This window comes from Balaenoptera acutorostrata, chromosome 12 (assembly GCF_949987535.1).
Source record: "Balaenoptera acutorostrata chromosome 12, mBalAcu1.1, whole genome shotgun sequence".
NCBI classification, from domain to species: domain Eukaryota; kingdom Metazoa; phylum Chordata; class Mammalia; order Artiodactyla; family Balaenopteridae; genus Balaenoptera; species Balaenoptera acutorostrata.
In genome coordinates, this window is record NC_080075.1 from 62,307,552 (window position 1) to 62,329,802 (window position 22,251).

General features: G+C 38.0%; 1 protein-coding gene and 1 pseudogene across 4 annotated transcripts in view; both read left to right on the forward strand.

Annotated features, from left to right (window-relative positions):
• The window catches only part of CDKL4 (cyclin dependent kinase like 4), a 58,682-nt gene extending 44,959 nt beyond the window's left edge, over positions 1–13,723 (forward strand). For 2 of the 4 annotated variants that reach the window (XM_057558713.1, XM_007167127.2), the window contains 2 exons: positions 697–831; positions 3,063–8,140. In XM_057558713.1, coding sequence (XP_057414696.1) covers positions 697–831; positions 3,063–3,164 — 237 coding nt within the window. In that variant the 3' untranslated portion in view covers positions 3,165–8,140. Of the gene's footprint in view, positions 1–696; positions 832–3,062; positions 8,141–8,988; positions 9,162–13,349 lie in introns of those variants that run through there. The other 2 variants (XR_009009983.1, XM_057558714.1) reach the window with 2 other exon arrangements.
• Positions 13,724–17,729: 4,006 nt separating this feature from the next.
• Positions 17,730–20,098, forward strand: LOC114235775 (60S ribosomal protein L31-like; annotated as a pseudogene).
• The last annotated feature ends 2,153 nt before the right edge of the window (positions 20,099–22,251 follow it).

Here is a 22,251-nt window from a genome sequence, read left to right on the forward strand (position 1 = left end):
AAGAATTTGTATTTCTAGCAAGTTCCCAGGTGATGCTGATGTAGCTGGCCTAGGGACCACATTTTGTGGAGCCCTACAAACTATTTGCTTTTTTTTTTTTAATCTTTTATTTATTTATTTATTTTTATATTTATTTTTGGCTGTGTTGGGTCTTCGTTTCTGTGCGAGGGCTCTCTCCAGTTGCAGCGAGCAGGGGCCACTCTTCATCGCGGTGCGCGGGCCTCTTCACTATCGCGGCCTCTCTTGTTGCGGAGCACAGGCTCCAGACGCGCAGGCTCAGTAATTGTGGCTCACGGGCCTAGTTGCTCCGCGGCCTGTGGGATCTTCCCAGACCAGGGCTCGAACCCGTGTCCTCTGCATTGGCAGGCAGATTCTCAACCACTGCGCCACCAGGGAAGCCCCCAAACTATTTGCTTTGACAAGTGATAAATCAATGTCACTGGTGAAACGCACCTGACCTACATTTACCCCCCTTGAGACATTGAATGTTCATCAAATCTACCCTCAAAAGACTTTGAAAGGGCAAAAGAAGAGCAATTCCAGTTATTAACAAGTTCCAAGTACTGGATAATATACAAACTTGAAGATTTTCTAAACTCATATTTGCTCTACCAAGTTATTATTCAGAGTTTTGGGGCACAGTAACAAAAGAGGCTCCTCTTTTAATATCTTCTTTGCTCTTCCCGTCTTCCATAGGAGTGTCTGAGGATGAATCCAGATGACAGGTTAACCTGTGCCCAACTCCTGGAGAGCCCCTACTTTGATCCTTTTCAAGAGGACCAAATTAAAAGAAAAGCATGTAATGAAGGAAGAAACAGAAGATGTCAGCAGGTACCTCCATTCAAAAGTTAAAATGCTGTAAAAATGATTCTTTATTTTTCTTCTCTACCTTTCAAAGTGAGACTAGGCTGGCACCAAGATCTTCTCTTTGCACTGGTTTAGTTGTATTTGTTTGTCTAATAAATATTGGTGATTGATGTCATGAAACCATAAAACTATGAAAATATACAGATTGTCACAAAATCTTATTCCAAATACACGTAAGTTATTGCACAATTCTTATCTTACACTGAATCGATATCCCCCCTGCCAGGTCATGTACCCAAAACACAACAGTTTCAAACAAGTAAGCCCCGATTACAGCAGAACTGAGTTTGACCAGCATTATGGAAGACTCCCGGTACCTTCTGTAGCCTCCAGATGCCCAGTAAAGGAAACTTGACTCTTCTGTCTTTTCACCCGTGGCAGGCACCTTAAGTCTGCCTTTCCTAGGCTTTTCCTGGAAGCCAAGGACAAGATACAAAGAGCTGAAACTCAGATATCTGAGAACCAAATCCTGTCCTAAAATGTGCCAATATTGTAGAATAATACAGTGAATATAAAGACGAACACTGATTCTGTAGCTTATTAGGCAACTACCATTTACTTGCAAAACTTTGAAGTTAAAACATAAACTCCATGAAAGTAGGTTTCTTTGAGTTTGGATTTTTTTCCCCTCACCTGTATCCCCAGCACCTAAAACAATATCTGTTACATCAAAAGTACTTAATAAATATTATCCAAATAAATAAGTAGGTGAACATTGCTTATTAATAAGCCAAGATGGTAATTTTCCATTTTTCAGAAACTGACAATTGTCACATTTTGCGTTTGCTTAATCCTCCATCTCTGACCTACTTTTTTGTTCATTTATGTTCTCATTAGCATCTTTACCATAAAGGAAGAAAGTGGTCTCTTTCAACAGTTAAAATAGAAGTTTGTTGGGAGAGAAAGATCAAACTAATCAATAAGATGAAATGTTTAGATGACATCTGTGTATCCAAAATCTTTATCCAAAATAAAAATCCAAATTTGTATTACATAGGTCATTTTACCTTTAACGGTTCAAGTTACATGTTTGCAAGTTAAGCCCAATACAGTTTACTTAAATAACCAAAAAATTAGGGTTTGTTCAAATAAGTCTGAGGCAGCAATTTGAAATACAGTGTGAATTTTGTGTAAAAACATTGTCCCCTCAAAAACATCTCACCAGCTTCCCCAGCTTTGTCCTGGGAGGGTGGATGGCGGCCCTGCTCCATCCTGCATCTCGGTCCCTGATCCACTTTCCACCACGCTCACCTCCAGGTGGGTGGAGATGCTGCTCTCCCTTTAAGTCTCCAGTTCACAGCTGTGCTACCCTTTCTTTAATACTTTGTGGCCCAGCTGATACAGATCAGGGACTTTACAGAAGGCCTTCCCAAAGACCCAAGACAACAGAAGGAAAACACCAAGAGCAGCATGCACCTAGAGAACGTCATTTACAAAGACGATGTCATGTTCTCCGTGCTTAGCCATCTGCATCCTGCCCATCTCTACGTGCTAGCCCCACCAGAGCCCTCACCACGAGACCGTGCCTAACCACCTCCCTCCACCAGGTGAAGTCCATAGGGAGCAAGGCCAAGAGAAACACAGGGATGTCTTTCAAGTTCTGGTTTTCTTTCTGAGCACACACCTCTTTCCTAGACATTTTACCATATCAGAAAATAAACTAAAAATTCAGAAAGATCTTTTCATATAAGGTGGTTTCACTTTGTAAGTTCAAATTTCTACCTAGATCTTAGTTTCTATATCTCTGAGTGGATAACCAGCAATTTCCCTAAGACTGAATATTATTTAAAGTTGATAGTAAAGAGGTTTTAAATCTTTGCTGTTCTGCCAATATCCTAAAGTTAATATCCAAAATTAAAAATTTGAGATGGGTAGAATGTAGACTCTTGGAATTATTGTTTAATAGCTGGTGGACATCTATCTTTTAAACCCTGACTAGATACTCATAAATGAGTTTATTGAAATAAATCATAGTACATCTCTGAGAATCCTAGAATAAATCATAGAAACTAATTTTCAAGTATCAGAGAATCACAATTTTTGGAAAAAGTAACCCTGTTTAATTTTTTAAATTGATGTCTCTTGACATCTTTGCACCATATGTATCCTTTTTGTTTTACCACCTTTAAATCAAACTGTACCAATAGGAATTATTTTCAATTTACTTTCCTATTTTTGTCTTGTTCTGCTATTAGAATCAACTGTTGCCTCTCATACCAGGAAGCCACATCTCCCCCACACCTGATGGAAGAAAACAAGTTCTCCAGTTAAAATTCGATCATCTTCCAAACATTTAGTTCTTTCAAGTGGAAAGTAATTTAATAGGTACACGTTGTTGTACCAGAGGAATAGGGATCCTCAGTGTTTCAAATGCAAATGAGCCGTATGAAAATTAAGATGCTTTCTAGGATTGTTTTGCTCGGATCATTACTGATTCCTCTGCCCATGCTTTTTACATGCCAACTTTATCTTTTAGAGCATTTTCTTTAAATGTTACAAAGTCTGAACCTGCACATATGGAGGAGACATTTTCAATTTCATCAGAGCAGCCCCTCTTGAAGCAATGTGTATCGAGAATTTGTGAGCTTATACTTTGATTTATGAAAACGATTTACATTTATCATCTTGCTTCAGCTGACCACATACTGTCTTAGAGAAGTATCAAATAGCTTGCCTAGCTGTTGTTTGTGTAAGGAATGGCATTATGTTTCTGCATTTTAATTCACTCTCATTGTAACCAGGTCTGTTGAGTAATGCTGGTGTTTTATTTTGTGTTTTTTTATTGGTGTAGGAAGGGAACCTTGAAATGTCATCTAGGTTTATCCCTTAATTCCAGGGCAGACTCTACTTTCTCTGTCTCATAAGACATTGACAATTCTATTTTTAAAGCTAGCTAGAGAACATGCCATACATTTACATAGAAAATAGTGGATGAACTGCAAGGAATTACCATCCTCGTGACATCATGCCCTAGGATAATTGACTGCTGACTCTATTGCTCTCCTTTGGTACATCACGGTTCCTTATCCTTTTCTCCTCCTGTCTAGATCATCTCAGTACCTAAAACTGTCCTCCTGGGTGTATTTTCTACGTTGTCAACACTCTCTTCCAAACATTTGCATCCATAGCCTCTATAAACTTGTGCAGCCCTACACTCAGGCATCATGGTCAGGTCAAGTTTGTAAACACTTTTGAGAGCAGGAAGATTATCATTCAGTTAACTTCATTTTGTGTCTCTTATCCAAAAAAGACACAGACAAACAGAACACCTCAATAAGTGAGCTGAATTTATGTTGGGATATTTTCCCAAGTAAACTTGACACACACACACACATACATGCATACATATATGTAAATATATGTTTATAATTATAAATTTTGAAGCATCATAGTAGATGCCTTTTATCCTGGACATCTAAAAATGATACAGACTGTTTGAAAGTACTTTTAGTTTGCTAGCAAGGAGCTCATGTAAAATAATAGCATGAGGCTGTCTATCATCACTGTCTGGCATAAAGGCACAAAATAGTGATGTCTCTATCAATAAATATTAAGATTATTTCATTAAATTTTTTCTGCTCTTGGGTCTAGCATGCTTACCTGAACATTGTCAGATTTTGCAAATACACATAATTCCAGAAATTCCTTGTATTTGGCACCAAGGCACCAAGCATAAATTGTTAGTAAGAAAACACAGTTCCACCTTACGTTCATCTCTAAAAGTCTGTTGCACATATAAATATGGCTCTGTAAACTTCCAGAGAATCTCATTCAGTTACTTGGGTGCATCTCTTTATTAAGGAATTATGGCCTCTAAACAGTAGTTCCTTGCTCACTGGAAGGATATTTTAAGTGGGCTTATTTAGCCATTTAACGTACTCAGTGTGAATGTAAGCTGCTAGGATCTTCTTTATTTTCATCTTTTTATCAGAATGTGCCTCTTCAGATTTTTATGTTTCTTGCATTTTTAATAAGATGATACCAAAGGTGCAAGGACAATAAGAAATAAAAAATAAAAGGCAACATTGATTAGAGATTTCTTTTTAGCATTCATAGTGCTTTTATCATTGAAGCCTTCTTATTGGCAAACCACGCATTCTGCTCCAGCTCTCCTAAATGTATATACACATAGACACTATATATATAGGGTTGGCCAAAAGTCTGTTCGGGTTTTTCCGTAACATCTTACGAAAAAACCAGAAGGAACTTTTTGGCCAACCCAGTAAAAAAAAATATATATATATATACACACACGTACACAAACATATATGCAGAAATTAAGAAGACAGCACAAGACTCCATTATCCATTTTATAACTGTGCTTCAAACAACAGTGGAGTTTTGGGCAGGGGTTGGTAGGGTGACTGTCTTCCCTTCATTTTTGCTTACATTTAAGAATCAATTCAAACTAGCATTTCTCTCTCAATTTTTTTCCTTAGACAAATCCATCGTTTAGGTATCACTGAGGAGTGGAGAGGGGAAAGCATCTAATGCTTAGAAAAATGTTCGGATGCAGTCATATTAGCTTGAAGAAAAGGAATCTTCTGATGACATTTGCATACTTATCTCTCCCTGAGTGGCCCAGGCCCGGGAGCACTACAGCTGCCTGCATCACTCAGGGGCACATGTCTCAAAGTGAGACTCTTTTCGAAGTGCGTATTTCTCACCTCCGTACTTCACAAATTCCCTCGCATTTCTCAGCCACATGGAAGACAGTTGCACTTGTGCCCAAATTAAGTAATGACTTTTGTAAAAGTTATCCTCAGCAAATAGGCTTGCCCCAGGCTCTGCGCAGAGGCTCACGCGATTCTATAACCATGCATTTCCTTTTACAGTCTTGCACAGTTTCTGGCTTACCTGGGACTTGTCTCACCCGTGCCAGCTTCCAGGCTCTTTAATTTATTTATAGAGCTCTTTCCCGGTGCTGTCCAAATACTACACTGTCATGGTGAGTGACGCCACCTAAATACTCCTTTTCTCCACCTCAGTGTGACCTCTTGGCTCCCTGGTTTCCTCAGACTTTCCACACACGTGTACGTGGGAATCTCTAAGCTGCTGGCTGGCTTGCTTTCTTTTCTTTTCTTTCTTTCTTTCTTTCTTTCTTTCTTTCTTTCTTTCTTTCTTCCTTCCTTCCTTCCTTCCTTCCTTCCTTCCTTCCCTCCCTCCCTTCTTTCTTTCTTCTTTCCTTTCTTTCTTTCACAGAGCACTTTACAGAGAATTAAAACTGCAGACCTTACTTACTCTTAGTGCTCCTGCTTCTTCGGGGGAGAAGGAAGTGCGCCGTAGAAAGGACATTTGATTCAGCTTGTGTCAGCCCCGTAGGCCTATTTGCTCGGACTCTGTCTTTGGTCTCCGTTTCAGTCCTGGTGATATCTGAATGTGATTGTTCTGACTTGCTGCAATCACGAAGCCCTTGAGGGGTCACTTTCTGAAGATTATTTTAACTAGACTGAATCATTAAAAAGTGGTGTTCAAGAGGCAACTGTTGAATGCTTTGGATTAGGGAGATGATTGAGTAAAGGGTAACAACAAAGCTCCCAAGCAGGGAATGAAGAGGTGATCAGGGAGATTGTCCCTCTTCTCAGGTAGCTCTCTCACTGTTCTTTAGTGCTCTTGCAGGTTCCCCAAAATACAAGACGTAAGAAAATTAATATGTTATTTTTAATAAGATGAAAACATTTTCAATTCTGAAGATGTTGTATGGTCCTTTAGCATCCTTGCCACAGAATTGCAATTTTTCAAAAAGATACTTTCTTAGTCATTTGTCACCACCAGGGTTTCCAATCCTGGTCTTGGAACAACCTGAACAGCACAGAGTTCTCCGAAAGAAAAAAAATATTTTTTTTAATTGAAACATACTACCAGAAGAGGAATGATCCTAAAATTCTACAAACAGTAAAATCTTGAAAAAATTGAGGTGTCAGTATCAGGTATTAGCTAAATCACAAATATGCCAATTTCTAATGCACATAGTTAAGACAAAGATAAAATGCCACTCACAAGTTAAAGTAATATTCTGGGTTTGTGTGTGTATTTGTTTTCTACTGGAATCGTTAACAACTTCATTCTTGTTTTAACAGAAGACTGAAAGTCTTTAAGAGTGATAGTTTAGAGAATAATAGAAATATCATTTGGTCTGCGAGTTAGGCCACTGGGTTCTAGACCTGGCTTGCAGCTCTCTGTGTAGCCTTGTCACAACATGTAACTTTATTTTGCCTTCATTTTCTCATTTGTAAAATAAGAGAGTGGATAAACGAGGTGATTTTTTAGGCTCCCCTTCAGCTCTAAACTTCTATGATTCTCTGTAGCACATGGTGTTTGCGTCCTGGATATATCTCCCACTAGAAGAGGCTTTCTAGAGATTGTTTAACAATATCAAGATAAATTTTGCTGTTTATGATCTAGCCAGGAGCAAGGAGATTCTCTCCCTGTCTCTCTCTCTCTTGCCTGCTTTCTTTCATATTCACACAAACACACACACAACACCCCCTGCTAGTTCTATCAAGTCAATAGCAGTTTACAGACAACCACCTAACAGAGGTTAAATTTTATAAACGAAAGTGGATTTTAAAGCTAATTATCACTGGATTTTAATTAATGTAAATCAAACAGGTATGCTTTCAAAATGCAGACTAATATGTAATCACTCTTTGCTGTTTTAATCTAACTCTAATTAGCTTGGAAATGACATATGCTGTGAAATACTAATTTAAGATAACCATTAAGGCAAAGAACATTCTGTACATTTCTAACTTCAGTAAAACTTTTAGTAGTTTCAGTAAATGATAACTTAATGGAATTCTACAAATAGATCTGAATTATATCTTTTTTATATTTCAGCAACAGGGACACAGGCTCAGTCAACCTTATACTTAACTTATTGTTTAAAGCTTATAATCAAGCCAAGAATTGGTTATCCTATTTAACAGGAATATAAATGACTTCTATTTATAAAGTTAAAATTCTTCTTTTCTGTTGTGAACACTAGTCACTGACTGTATCTCTAAGTATTGTTATATTGAAGATGTTGTATGTCTACTTAAGATTTTAGAGCATATTTGTATAAAAACATGTCCATTTCAAATCACATGAAATTATAACTATATTTCAATTAGCACTGATAATTAGCATAATGGCAATTTATACTCCTAGAAACAATTCACTACAAAGCAGTTTTAGCTATATTATGTTACATATACATAATATTTTAAAAATTTTTCTTAAGATACTTGGAAAACCTAAGGATGGGATTAAATACTTAGGTGACTTTATGTTTGAATATATAACTTAACCTGAATATGTTCTTTAGCTTATTTTAATAAAAGTTAGAACTATTTCTGTCTCCTAATTTCTGTTCAACTCAGCTATTAGTCCATTGTCTATTATTTTGTATTCAGGTGAGAAAAACTGTCATCTTCATATATAAATTCCAGAATTTGTTATTTAATTTCCTATCAGTTGGAATTTCTGAACAGCTGATGTGGCAAACTATTCCTTTTTTTGCCTGGGGCTGGGTATTTTACAAATGGAAAAACTAGCAAAATCTTACAAATGGAAAAACTAGCAAAATCTTAAAATGGAAAAACTAGCAAAATCTTTTCCAGTCTGACTGGCTAGATGTTTATCTCTGAGAACATCTTTACAACTTTACTTTGAGGCTGTAAGATTCTTTTTCTTTCAGTTCAGATATTTCTCTGGCCCTTTACAATACTTAAACTATAAGATATGAAATGTTCCTGTATCTTCAAGCCCAAGCTATCACAACAGTTTCTGTTGTAGGTTTAAAAAGACAAAAAGGCTCAAGACCAAACTTAGACTAATGATCAGATGAGAGAAAAACAATTGGTAAAATAATGAATGAGGTCACTATTTAAATATGCTTCAATTCTTTCATTTTCTTTTGAACTAACTTTTCTGCTTTCATTATTTTTAATGGCACTTATGTAAAAAGAGTGCAGTCAGTTATTTCCAGCAGTAACAATTCAACCCACATCAGTTTTACCTTGACACTTTGCAACAATTTCAACCCACATCAGTTTTACCATGACATTTTGCCACTCCTCTTATCAAGAGGTGAAGTCTCCCTCCCTCTCCTCATCTTGTGACCTGTGTCTTCCTTAGATGCCCTGTGCCATTTCTGGGCCTAGCCCTTGAAAGCCCTGGCAGCTTCTGCCTTCTCTCTCTGGGGAAGCCAGCGTCCATGCTGTAAAAAAGTTTGGGCTAGATGCTACTAAGTAATAAGATACCACGTGGAGAAGAAGAGGCTGCTGGAGGAGCCCCAAGGGGCCAATCATGTGAGTAAAGCCTTCCTGGACCTTCCAACTCTAGTGTAGCCACCAGCTGAACATCACCAAATGAGTGTCCCTAGCCAGCATCAGGTAGAACAGGATAACTGCCCAGCTGAGCCCAGTCAACCTACACAACTATTAAAAATAGTAAGTCAGTGGTTTTAAACCACTACTTTTCAGGTTGGATTTGTTATGCAGCAATAGATACCTGAAAGAGTATGTTTTTAAATTGTATACCATTGCAGTGGAGAAACATGCTCTCAAATTTTATGCAAACTTAAAGTAAGGCATAAGGTCTGATGTTATTTTTTTTAATTTTAATGAAGTATATTTGATTTACAATGTTATGTTAATTTCTGTTGTACAGCAAAGTGATTCACTTATACATATATATATTCTTTTTCTTTTTTTAATTTTATTTTATTATTTGGCTGCATCGGGTCTTAGTTGTGGCACACGGGATCTTCACTGCAGCTTGTGGGATCTTGCATTGCACCGCATGGGCTCTTTCATTGCAGCGTGCGGGATCTTTCATTGTGGCGTGCAGGCTTCTCCCTAGTTGTGGCGTGGGCTCTAGAGCACACAGGCTTAGTTACCCCACGGCAAGTGGGATCTTAGTTTCCCAAGCAGGGATCGAACCCGCGTCCCCTGCATTGGAAGGAGGATTCTTAACCACTGGACCACCAGGGAAGTCCCCTATACCACATCTTCTTTATCCGTTCGTCTGTCAGTGGACATTTAGGTTGTTTCCACGTCTTGGCTATTGTAAATAGTGCTGCCATGAACATAGGGGTGCATGTATCTTTTCAAATTATAGTTTTGGGGTCTGATGTTATTTAACCTAGAATTAAGTACATACTCTAGGGACTTTGAAAATCATTCTTCCCTGTTACCCATTGGCCTCTACCTTTGAATCTCATTTATCTTAGTCAAGGCTGCTATACTTCCAAGGGGGAAATCATCTTCTCATAAAGCATGTATAACCACCCCATATGGGAAATCTAAAGCACCATAATGAAGAAATGGTCCAGACATTGTAGTCTACCAAATTCTTGCTAGAAATCTGCTTGATTTCTTCACAGTGATTTAAGAGGGAATTTCCTTCTTTTTGCATGAAAAATATTCACATCCATGTTAGATAACTGGATGGATGCCAGAATACTCATTTTCTACCTTTTGCCACCCACCCCCCAAAAAAATAACCACTCAGTCAGTTTGGGTCCTGATGGGTGTTTTTGAAGCAGTGCACTTCACTCGTCTTCCCACTCACTAGACATCACCTAGATCATCTTCTGGCTCTTAGGGGAAAGACTAATCACACTGAAAGAGCTTCTCCTCATAACCAAAGATCTCTAGCACTTTTGACTATTCAAGATAGCTGGTACCATTGTCTTTTCCCCTACACATTTCCCCTCTTTCTCTTTTAACTGCAAAGGCATCCAACCAGAGGTGATTTTGGCTTTGCCACTTATAGGTCATGACCTTTGATAATCAGTGTCTTCAACTCTAAAATGAGAATTTTAACACCTGAAGTTGATAAAAGTATTAAATGAAACAATTATGTTAATATACTTTGTAACATAAAGAGCTATGTAAATACCGATTATTATTTTTAATACCTTCTAGAACTTTTGAATACATTTACTTCTACAGTTAATATGTGATCCCTTGAAATAAATCTATAGAGTTTTTTAGAATACAGTAGTTGCCATGTTCCCTCCCAAAGAAGCGTGAGAACTCATCCTACTCAATGGCTCCTGTCTTCCATTTGGTGGCTCTTGCATTTCCAACATGAAAGGATCTTACCTTCCAGCAAACAAAAATGTCAAGTTTCTCTTTGTATACAATTTAGTTTATTGGCACTATTTAAAATGTCTGCTTATTGCCTAGCAAACACTACCAAGTACTAGGAAGAAACAGAAGTAAAGCCCTCAGTGGAATATGTAGCCACCAAGAAGAATCAGCTTAATGGGATTTAACCAGAAAGGCACAAATTAAAATCTCACCAGAAAACCTAAAGACACCAACACCAGCATCATGAAATAATCTGACCACGACTCCAAGAGATTTCCTAAAGTGTCGGAATCATCAGAGATAGGAGAGTTGGCTGGGGAGGTACAACTAAATTTTGAAGAAAAAGCATTTTAGGTATGGGAATACACAAAACAAATTTAATATTGTGTTTTGTTAAACAGCCCAGGATGATTAGTTCTAGGAAACTCAACTAGAGAAAAACCAAGAGATCCAGGCTAGAGACGTGAGTCTCAATTTAATCTCTGTATTCTGGCAACTGAAGTTGTATAAACAATTTTTATTCCTCAGGCAGTGAGGAAGTGCCGTGAATGAGAAGGAAAGTCAGGCCTAATCTTTGAGAAATAACTTGCACTGAGAGGAAAAAGGACAGGAGGGAGAATTGTCAGAGGCACCAGGCAGAGGAAGAATCAGTATTGGTCACTGGTCCAGCAGCAGTCCCCATCTGAAGATCTCCTTTCCACCGTTCCTCCCTTCCTCTTTCCTAATTATCCTCCTCTGTAGCCGCACAGCTACTTTTCTTGGATTTGAATCCCTATCCTATGTGTTCAGTTTCTTCCTTTACCAAACACCCATCACTCCACTCTACTCTGGCAAAGACAGGCTCCATTATTCAATTTCCTTCCTCCTGGATTTGCTAATCTCCTACTACCAATACCTGTAATTTTCAGGTCAGAGAAAAACATCCTGAATTTAATTTTCTCTAATATAAGAACCCCCTGTAAAACACCAGCACTATCTTATATAAACTAAATTTGGAAGTAATCTTAGATTGAATTCAAATAGATCTATAAGATATATTTGTTTTAAAGATTGACATCTCATTGGATGTCATACACTCTGTTATTTCTTCAATGTAATCTCCTTTAGGGGGGTAAAAAAAAAACCGTCACCAAAATTGACTCCATCAATGTTCCCTCTAAATCATGGGTTTTTAGCCATGAGTTGGCTTCAGGGATCCATTGGAAGTCCCCTCCTCCATTCCCAAATCCAGATTGCAAGTGTAACCCAGGGCTATTATTGCCCCAAACTCCAGAGAGCTTTGCTGGGTTAATACCTGCACAGCTCACAGTACCTCTAATCTAGGGCAAAGGACCTCTTCCCCTTTGCCCTGTTACTCACCAGCTTGCCTTTCCCTGCATCTTGAGCTCTTTATGACTTGAAATAGGGCAAAACCATGACTAATTTCACCTTACAGGCTTACTGGCCTAGAAGAGATAATAATCCCTTCCTCATTCTGCCTTAAATAGTTAACATTTAGAAATGCATCTGGGTTCCAAAATAACCCCACTGAGAAGCTATTAGGGAGACAAAGTACCAGTTAGAATTTTTGTGTGAATTTGTTTAAAGGAATAGCTTTCCTAAGAGCTGTTTGTCATCAGAATGTTGAGAAAATAGAGGTGTGGGCTAAGGTAGGTGGGACTGTTGGGTGGCTGGAAGGCAACATGAGGGCAAGGGGTCTTTCTTTAGGGATTGGGAGTGAAGGGCAACACAAGGGGTGAGAAATGGAGGTGGAAATATGCCTACAACAAACCGTGTCCACTTTGAAACTTCATCAGTGCCATCTCTGGCCATCATTTCTTACAAAGAACATGCATCAAAGCAGCATGGGGAGGTGGACATACCTTGGGTTCTAGAGCCAGATCTGCTACTAACTACATTGTTTTGAAGTGTTCCCTTCTCTCTCTGGCTGTAATAAGGAGTAGTCAAGCTCAGTGTTTTTAAGGATCCCTCCGGCTAAGATATTTTGTGAAGTGACATGGACAAAAGGCTGTCATCTATCTCTTGTCCTTTTCCTGTGTCCTCTTCCACTCTCCTTTTCTCAGGTCTGTGGACAGAGTAATGGCCTAGCTAAGGATCACACTCTATCTGCTTCACAAAGAAGGAACTCATCCTGCGTCCTTCCACTTTCCTGATCTACTCTGAGGTCTCCTTTCTCCCTTCTGTCTGCTGCAGAGAGCTAGCTCCTTATTGGCAAATGCAAAGTCCTGGGGGTGCACTTGCTTTGCAAGAGGCCAGCTTTCATTTTGTAAGCAAACCAAAGATATATGAGGTATTAGGTGGTTTATGTTATTCAGCACTGAGCTTGGGTTTTGTTTTGTTGCTGCTGTCGTTTTGTTTGGTTTCGCCTTGGAAAGCACTTTAAACTCCTTGTCGCCATAGATGGTGGCACACCGTAAACAGATGAGCTGGACGCCACTCTGAACTGGGAGAACACCACTCCTGCCCCTAAGTGCACAACATGCCCTGTGATCAATAACATCGACAAAGAAGACTACACATGGCTGAGAGAGTAGCTATTAAGCACAAGTGAAATTGAAACTTCAATTTTCAAATTGCACAATTACTAAGGATTAAAGTAAATCCTTGGCCAGGATTCCAAGAAGACTCCATCTAGCAACATTGCCAGGAGATTTTCCGGCACTCTCGGTATGTAAAATCCCAGAACATTATTTACAGTACTTTTATTTTATCGCAACTTGCTAACCACATTACCTTATCTTGCACAAATTTACAACGTGTTTTTTGTTGGTGTTTTTTTTTTAATTTTTCAGAATTTTTAAACCCATAAGGGAGCGATAATAACCAATGCAGTTGAATATTTTAGGAAATTTGACAGGATCAAAGCTAGAGAGAAGCATTAAATAATGACAGAAATCTCAAACCTTATGTAGTATAAAGGAAAGAAATATTTTAAATCAATATTCAGAATATAACGCAGTGATCATATGTTGATATACAAATCATTGACGAATTATGGGGGCAAATTATGGCTTTTTCGATTCATCCTTAATTTCACCAATTAATGCATTTACACATGTGTATTATTACTTCTTTTCTGTTGGCTTTTATGTTCTTGGTAGATTAACTGGTCCAAGGGAATTAAATTACAGTCAGCTCTTATCAGATGTCAGGCGTCGTACTGGATGCTTTATATCAATATAAACACTCTCTAATATACTTTACCAAACACCGTAGGAAGTAGGTATTGTTAACCACATTTTACAAGTAAGAAATCTCAGGTTCAAAGACGTAGCCAGAAAGTAGCAGAGCCAGAAGGTAGCAGATCTAAAAACTTCAGAAAACTTCCACCAAACTTTTCACTTATTTTTGCATTTAAAGGTGGTAAGCATTTAAAGGTCTGAAGCTAACCCTAACCGTAACCCTAACCCTAACTCTAACCCTAACCCTAACCCTGACCCTTGTTTTGGGGCATTTTCAATTTTTTGCTGAATTCTTATATCCTGATATTTGTAATTTCCCTAAGGCCAACCTTAACTAAAATAACTATGTAAAAACACTGTGTCCTTACCTAAATAGCTAGTCCCAAACCATAACAGGGTGTTTGGTCTCTTTGCCAGTAGATCTCATCACATTTGTGAACGAAGGCATCTGCATATTCTTCTTCTGTATATGCAGGGTCTAGCTCTAACCAAAGTGATGGTACTGAAATTATCATGAAACGTGAGCAATCTGAACACTACATAAAAAGGTATAATTTAAAACAGAGTCCTTTGTGAGATTACACCAATCTTCTGATTTTTACAGATAAGGAAGCCAGAACCTTGAAAAAGGTAGAGGACCCAAAGAAATGTCAAACATAGATTAAATAGGTGGTCAAAACTTTGTTTTATTTAACTACTTGTGTCTCTTCATTGCCTTATTTGATAATGGATTTGAGGCAGTTTCTATGTATAATAATTATAAAATAAAATGAGAGAATAATTTCCTAAAGCAAGAATGATGAAATGTTCTAAAATTAGAAAGTGGTGGTGGTTGCACAGGCTATGAAAATACTGAATAACACCGAATTGTGTACCTAAAGGAGTAAATTTTATGGTATATGAATCATATATCAATAAAACTTACTTTTTTCAAAAGAGCAAGACTTTATTTCTTTTAATAGGTTAGAGGATAAAACCAAGGATTGGTGACTTTTTAATTTTTATTTATTTTTATTATTTACAGTCTCTCTTCTCTATTCCATATTAGAATATCTCCAGTGAATTGGCCCAAGTCATATTAGCTTAATGAATCAAGAACATTGATCTATTGCCACTAATTCTCAATTGTGGAGTATTAGGCCAGGTTTCAAAGTTTCTACTGGGGTTGAGAAATTGTTTTTGAACAAGATTCTGGAATATATTTCCAAAGAGAATGCATTTTTCCCATGAGAAATCTCTGAGTAAATTAAAAGCCATAAACTAAGGGGTCTTGTTGATTTCTATTAAGAAATAGAAAGTTAAATCTGTTGCTCTTATTATACAGGCATACATTTGTATACAAGCATACATTTCAAGAAAATCTTTTAAGATTAGTACACACAAATTGATCTAGGAATCCTCCTTCAAATTTTTTTTTGAATATTTTTTTAACATCTTTATTGGAGTATAATTGCTTTACAATGGTGTGTTAGTTTCTGCTGTATAACAAAGTGAATCAGCTATACATATACATATATCCCCATATCTCCTCCCTCTTGCGTCTCCCTGTCCTTCTTCAAATTTATCATAGAATATAACGAGCTCAGAGAAAGACTTGAAAACAAAGATATTCATCCCAGCATTATCATTATTTATAGTAACAAAAAAGCTAAAACAAATCTAAATGTCCAACAGCAGGAGAATTTTAAGGTATAGGGGAATATTGTATAGTCCTTTAAAATGGGGTTTTTATTTATTTTAAAATCTATATTACTTTTCTGATTACAGAGATAATAACAATATACATATTATTTTAAAAATTTAAATGGCCAAACATTTCCACACAACTGCTTCTCTTAAGACATAAACGAAATTAAATGCTTGGAGAATATTTTATATGACCATCCTATAATACTGCTTTACAACTTGCTTTGTTCACTTCATAATGAATCTTTGCACATCACTTTCTGCACATCTCCCTCACTAGCTTGTTTTTGTTTTTGTTTTTGTTTTAACATTGTTAAAAATTATTCAAGGCTCAGGGAGATGTTCATAATATAATGTTAAGGGAAAAAAAAAGCAGACTAGAAAACATTAAATATGGTGTGATCCTAAATTGGGTAGGAGGGGGAGTGGCAAAGCTTATACACAAATTCATAGAAAGACTGAAAGAAATACAACAAATTGTTAATTATGGTTAGTTCTAAGTGGTAGAGTTGTGAGCAACTTTATTTTCTTCTATCTAATATTTTGTATTTTCCAAATTATCTATGATGAGCATGATAAAAATAGCACTGGCTTTTTCTGTTTCCAAAAATAATTTCGGTTTCTTGTAGGCAATCTGGAAAATGCAGATAAACCCAAATAAGAAAATAAGAAGTTACTCACAATCCAACTACCCTGAGATAATAATTGTTGTCTTTTAGATACATTTTTTTAAATTTGGGTATAATTGCTTTACAATGTTGTGTTAGTTTATGCTATACAACAAAGTGAATCAGCTCTATATATACATATATCCCCTCCCTCTTGGACCTCCCTCACACCCCCCATCTTACCCATCTAGGTCATCACAGAGCACCGAGCTGAGCTCCCTGCGCTATACAGCAGGTTCCCACCAGCTATCTGTTTTACACATTAAGTAGTGTATATATGTCAATCCCAATCTCCCAATTAATCCACCCCCCCCAAACAATTTTGTGTGTGTGTATTTTACAAAGATAAAATTACGCTGGCCATAATTTTTGTAACTGACCTTTGTCACTTAAATGTAGTGTGAACGTTTAAAAAATTTCACTAAACACTCTTCTACAAAATGTTCTTTTGGCTACACAGGACCATAATTTATACATAGGATTCAGTTATTACCATTTTTGCTTTTATAATTGATGTAGTGAACATTTGTATGAATAGATCTTTGTGCATATATACTGTACAATATTTTCACCTGGATAAATAGCTAGAAATGGAATTGCTGAGTCAGATGGTCTGCAAAATTTTAACGCTTCTGATACTTATTGCCAAGACATTCTTCAGAAAAGATTTAGCAAGTTTTCCTCCCAACAGTGGAATGAAAAAGTGGTTATTTTCCACACCTTCAGCACTGCCAGGTGTTAGTAATCTGGAAACTGACTTTTATTATTTTTCCTCTTAGTAGGAAAATGATAAATGTTTTTTTTACAGAAAACTTAGAATGTACAAATAAGCAAAGAAAATAAAAATCATAAGGGTATCATCAACCACTGATTCTTCCTCCGTCTATATATGTGTGTGTGTATGCACATATGCATATGTACATATTTACTTCTTAATAAAAGTAAATCATGTAATAAATGGCAGCTAATACTTATTAAGCATTAACTATTAGACTCTATGCTATGTGTTTAAAGTGAATAATCTCATTGACTCCTTATGCCTTTATATAATAGTACTTTTAGTAGTTAATATGTCTATATTTTAAAAAGGAAAGCTGAGTAGAGGGATTAAGAAACTTGCCTTAGGTTATATAGTTAATATGTGGCAGAGCTGAGATTAAACTATCTTTTAGTTTTTTTAAAGATTCCTTGTTCTTATGTCCATTAGGAACCCCTAGAAGGTTTCATATTCCCTGTCATGGGGGATGGCCAACTTTGCTAAAAGCATAAGTACTGACCTAACCCTTTTACTGAAATAAGAGTATTTATTATTTTGAATTTAAAAGATGCTTGTGTATAAATGAGTGGATGAACCAAAAAACAAATAGGGAGGGAGGGACGAATCTTCAGTACAGAAGAATTCCAAATAATATACGTAGATACTGTTCCCTCCAAGAGATGGAGCTCAGTTCCCCTCCCCTTGAGTGTGAGTTGCACTTAGTGACTCTGTTCCAAAGAATAGAGCATGAAAAGGGAACATATAGTGACTTGAGAGTAGAGGGACCTGGCAGAGCCCACCTACCCGTGTGATCCATGTTAACATCACCAGGGATCAGTCGTCATGGTGATGACATGGACCCCCTGATCTGGTGTGAAGAGAAGGGTCCTTCCCCTCTGGTGTTCTTCCCACAACCCCAGTAGAGTCATGAGAAAAAAACATCAGAGAAACCCAAACTGAGAGACAGTCTACAAAATACCTGACCTATACTCCTCAGAACTGTCATGGTCGTGAGAGACAAAAACTAAGAAATTGTCTCAGATCAGAGGAGGCCAAGGAGATATGACAACCAAATGCAATGTGGGGTACCAGACGGGATACTGGAACAGAAAAAGGACATTTGTGGAAAAACTAGTGAAATCCAAATAAATCCTGGAATTTAGTTTAGAGTAATGTACCAATGTTGGTTTCTGAGTTTTCACAAATGTAATATGGTAATGTAAGTGTTAACATTAGGGGAAACATCAGCCATATCTTTGCAACTCTTCTGTAAATCTAGAATTATTCCAAAATAATTTTTTTTTTTTTTTTTTAAGAAAAGGATGCTTGTTTCAATACAAACACCACTTGGGGGTAGCAAAAATAAGGTTCCAGCTATGGCAGGATGTTCAAACTATCAGGGTCTGAACCAGTCTTCTCTCTTTCTTTTTTTTTTTTTAAATTATTATTATTATTACTATTTTGGCTGCACCATGTGGGATCTTAGTTCCCTACCAGGGATCGAACCCATGCCCCCTGCAGTGGAAGCATGGAGCCTTAACCACTGGACCTCTGCAGAAGTCCCAGTCTCCTCTTTTTCTGTTCTTGCTTCCCAGTTAAGGATCCAGTATCCAGCCAGAGTGCGGCCAAAAGGAAAAACTCAGATGAGGCAGGGCAGGCTGATCTCTAGGGCTTGATCCCAGGGACACAACTGATTTTCCTGTTAGGGTTTTTTTTTTTTTTAATATTTAAGAATTTATTTATTTATTTGGCTGTGCTGGGTCTTAGTTGTGGCATGCGGGATCTTCATTGCTGTGAGCGGGATCTTTTAGTTGTGGCATGCGGGATCTTTAGTTGCAGCATGTGAACTCTGAGTTGCAGCATGCGGGATCCAGTTGCCTGACCAGGGATCAAACCCGGGCCCCCTGCATTGGGAGCTCGGAGTCTTAGCCACTGGACAACCGGGGAAGTCCCAGGGTTGGTTTTTTTCGTTTCTGCAGAACTGAAAGGCCTCTGGTCACTCTTATTGATTAGTCCATTTCTCTGATATATTTCTAACTCAATTATTAGTGAGCAAAGGAGGTGGTGGTGAGGTCCACTCCTGGGTTGACTTCAAGCAGCAGGGGCTGGGTACTCCTACTGCAGTGCTGGCTGACATCACAAATGAGCATGGAAAAGAAAACTGTGTTAAGATTATCAAGCAGTTCCAACCTGGTCTCAGCAAAATTGCTCCCACAAAGAAGGGTGGAGAGAAGAAGAAGGGTTGTTCTGCCATCAACAAGGTGGTGACCAGAGAATACACCATCAATGTTCACAGGTACATCATGGGGTGGGCTTCAAGAAGAGTGCCCTCAGGCACTCCAAGAGATTAGGAAAATTGCCTCGAAAGAGGTGGGAAATCCAGGTGTGCACGTTGACACCAGGCTCAGCAAAGCTGTCTGGACCAAAGGAATAAGAAATGTTCCATACGGTATCTGTGTGTGGTTGTCCAGAAAATGTAATGAGGATGAAGATTCACCAAACAAGCTCTATATAGTGGTTACCTGTGTACCTGTCACCACTTTCAAAAACCTACAGACAACGTGGATGAGAACCAATTGCTGATTGTCAAAATCATGAAACTGGGAAAAAAGAAAGAGAGAGAGAGTTCACCAAGTACCCAGAGGACAATATAACCCTGTTTGTTATCTTTAGCTGGACTATCTCTCCAATATTTCTTTAGATCATGAACCAGGGCTGTTTCCCTGGTTACAAAGGCCAACTCACTAGGACAAAGGGCACAATGGTTGTGTTATTCCAGGAATTTGTAATGGCAAATGCCAAGCTTTCATGTGAATATGTGTATGTGTCCTGAGCATTCGGAAGAGACTATTTGTAGACTTGTAGATTACTACAGCTCTCAACCACTTTGTAAACTGCTGCCTTATTTTTTCCCCTTAATAAATCATGAACATCTATTCATGTTATTAAATGTTCTTCTACAAATTGTCCACAAATGTGATCTTCTCAAAATGACTAAATAAATTAAGAGGTGCACATCAAAGGAATACTCTGTATATTTGAAAGAATGAGGTAGTTCCCCATGTGCTAATATTGAACAATCATATTCTTCATATTGAAAAATTAAGTATAAAAAGCCAAGGGCAGAGCAGTGTGGATAGTAAGCTACCATAAAAGAAAAAATATATATGCATATATATTATTATATGTAATATATATATGGAAGACTGTCTCTGGAAGGATTGAAAGGGAAACCAATATCAGTTGCCTTCAAGAAGGAAACTCAGTGGCTAGAAGACATGGGTGGAAAAAGGTTTTTTTTTTTTTACTGTATAGCCTTTTATATCTTTTTTAAAAATTTTGTAAGACACTCATGAATTATTTAAAGGACTAATTTAAAAAAATTACAATGTTATAGTTAGTGCCTGCCTAGTACATACATTAGGTTATTTCCAATTATCACTATTATATATAACGCTTCATGCCACACACCTTAGTAGCTAAATCTTTGCCTGTATTCTAATTTCCTTCAAATAAATTACTGTAAGTGAAATTGCTGAATCCAAAGGTGGGAACAGTTTTAGGCTTTTGGATATGTTTTGCTAAACTCTCCAGAAATGAATGAACTTACATGTTTTATTTCGTTACACCCTCACTAACAAGAAAAAGGTTTTATTTCTTTTTACTTTGGTAGGATAAAATATGATATAGATGTGTATATTTATTTATTCCATTATATTTTATACTATATATATACACATATATATGTATAATTATATGGTTTGTTTTGCCTCATAAGGAGCACATGGACGGTAAGATTTAAGTGCTTGCATATATGAGTACATCTTCATAGTTTTTATCAATTATAGATTCTAGAGTCAGAATAATTTCCTCCCACAACTGTGAAGACAGGGTTCCATTACCTTGCTGGTCTTAAGTCTGACACCGTCTGACTTGGACCCTTTGTAAGTTACCAGATTTCTTTCTTCCCCTCTGGAAGCTTTTAAAGTTTGGGCTTCGTATTAATTGGCTTTCACTAGATTATGCTGCGTGACAACCTCAAAATCTTAGTAGCTGACAACACCAAATATTTATTTCCTGCTCATGTTACTGGTCTGTGGCTGCAGTTTGGCTGCTCTGCTCCAGGTGGTGGATTGAGAATGGGCTCGTGTGTCTTCTCGTTCAGGGATCGAGGCTAAAGGAGTGGCTCCCATAGGGGCTATGCCCTTCTCATGGCTGAGGGCCCAGGAACAAAACGCCTGGGGGAAACTTGCAGTGCCTCTAGAATCTTCTGCTCAGAAGTGGTACAGGTCACGTCTGCTCACCATGCGATGCTTAAGGCAGATCTCTGAGCCAAGCAAATCACAGGAAAGGGGGTGGTGAATAAGCCTTCTCCTTGGAATTCTCAATTTTCTTCTAGGAAGTGTCCAGACATAAGTTCAGCTCCTTAAGTTTTACAAAAATTCGACTCATCTAAAGCAATCTGTGGGTAGTAGTCTTTACTAAGCATTGGAAGAAAACGAGAAGGCAGAGGTGGGGTATTTATAGCAGTGGCACGAAAAAAAAGTTCAAATTTGAATCTGGACATTCACGGGCATAAAAGTCCTTTGACTCCCCTCCCACAGGGGTCTTTTTTCTCACACCTCACCCCATGCAGCAACCGTACATCTTGCTCTCCCCGCTGTCCTCCTATCTCTCCTCCTCACCCCCTCCCTCTCTTCGGTTCTTGGAATTTGGGGATTGATATTCTGGAACTTGAGCAGGAAGCAGGTGACCTGACAGAAGAAGATTAAATGTGCCTGTCTCAGTTATCTTTTGCTGCCCAACAAACCACCCCAAAACTTAGCGGCTGAAAACAGCCCTTTTATTATCTCTCCCAATTCTGTGGGTAAGCTGGAGCCCAGCAGGATGGTGATTTCCGCTGGTCTCGTGTGGGGTTCTGAAGCTGCTGCAGTCAGATAGCTGCGGGGCTGGAACCTCCAAATGGCTCCACTCACGTGTCTGGCTGGGAGGCTGGGCCCAGGTGGGCC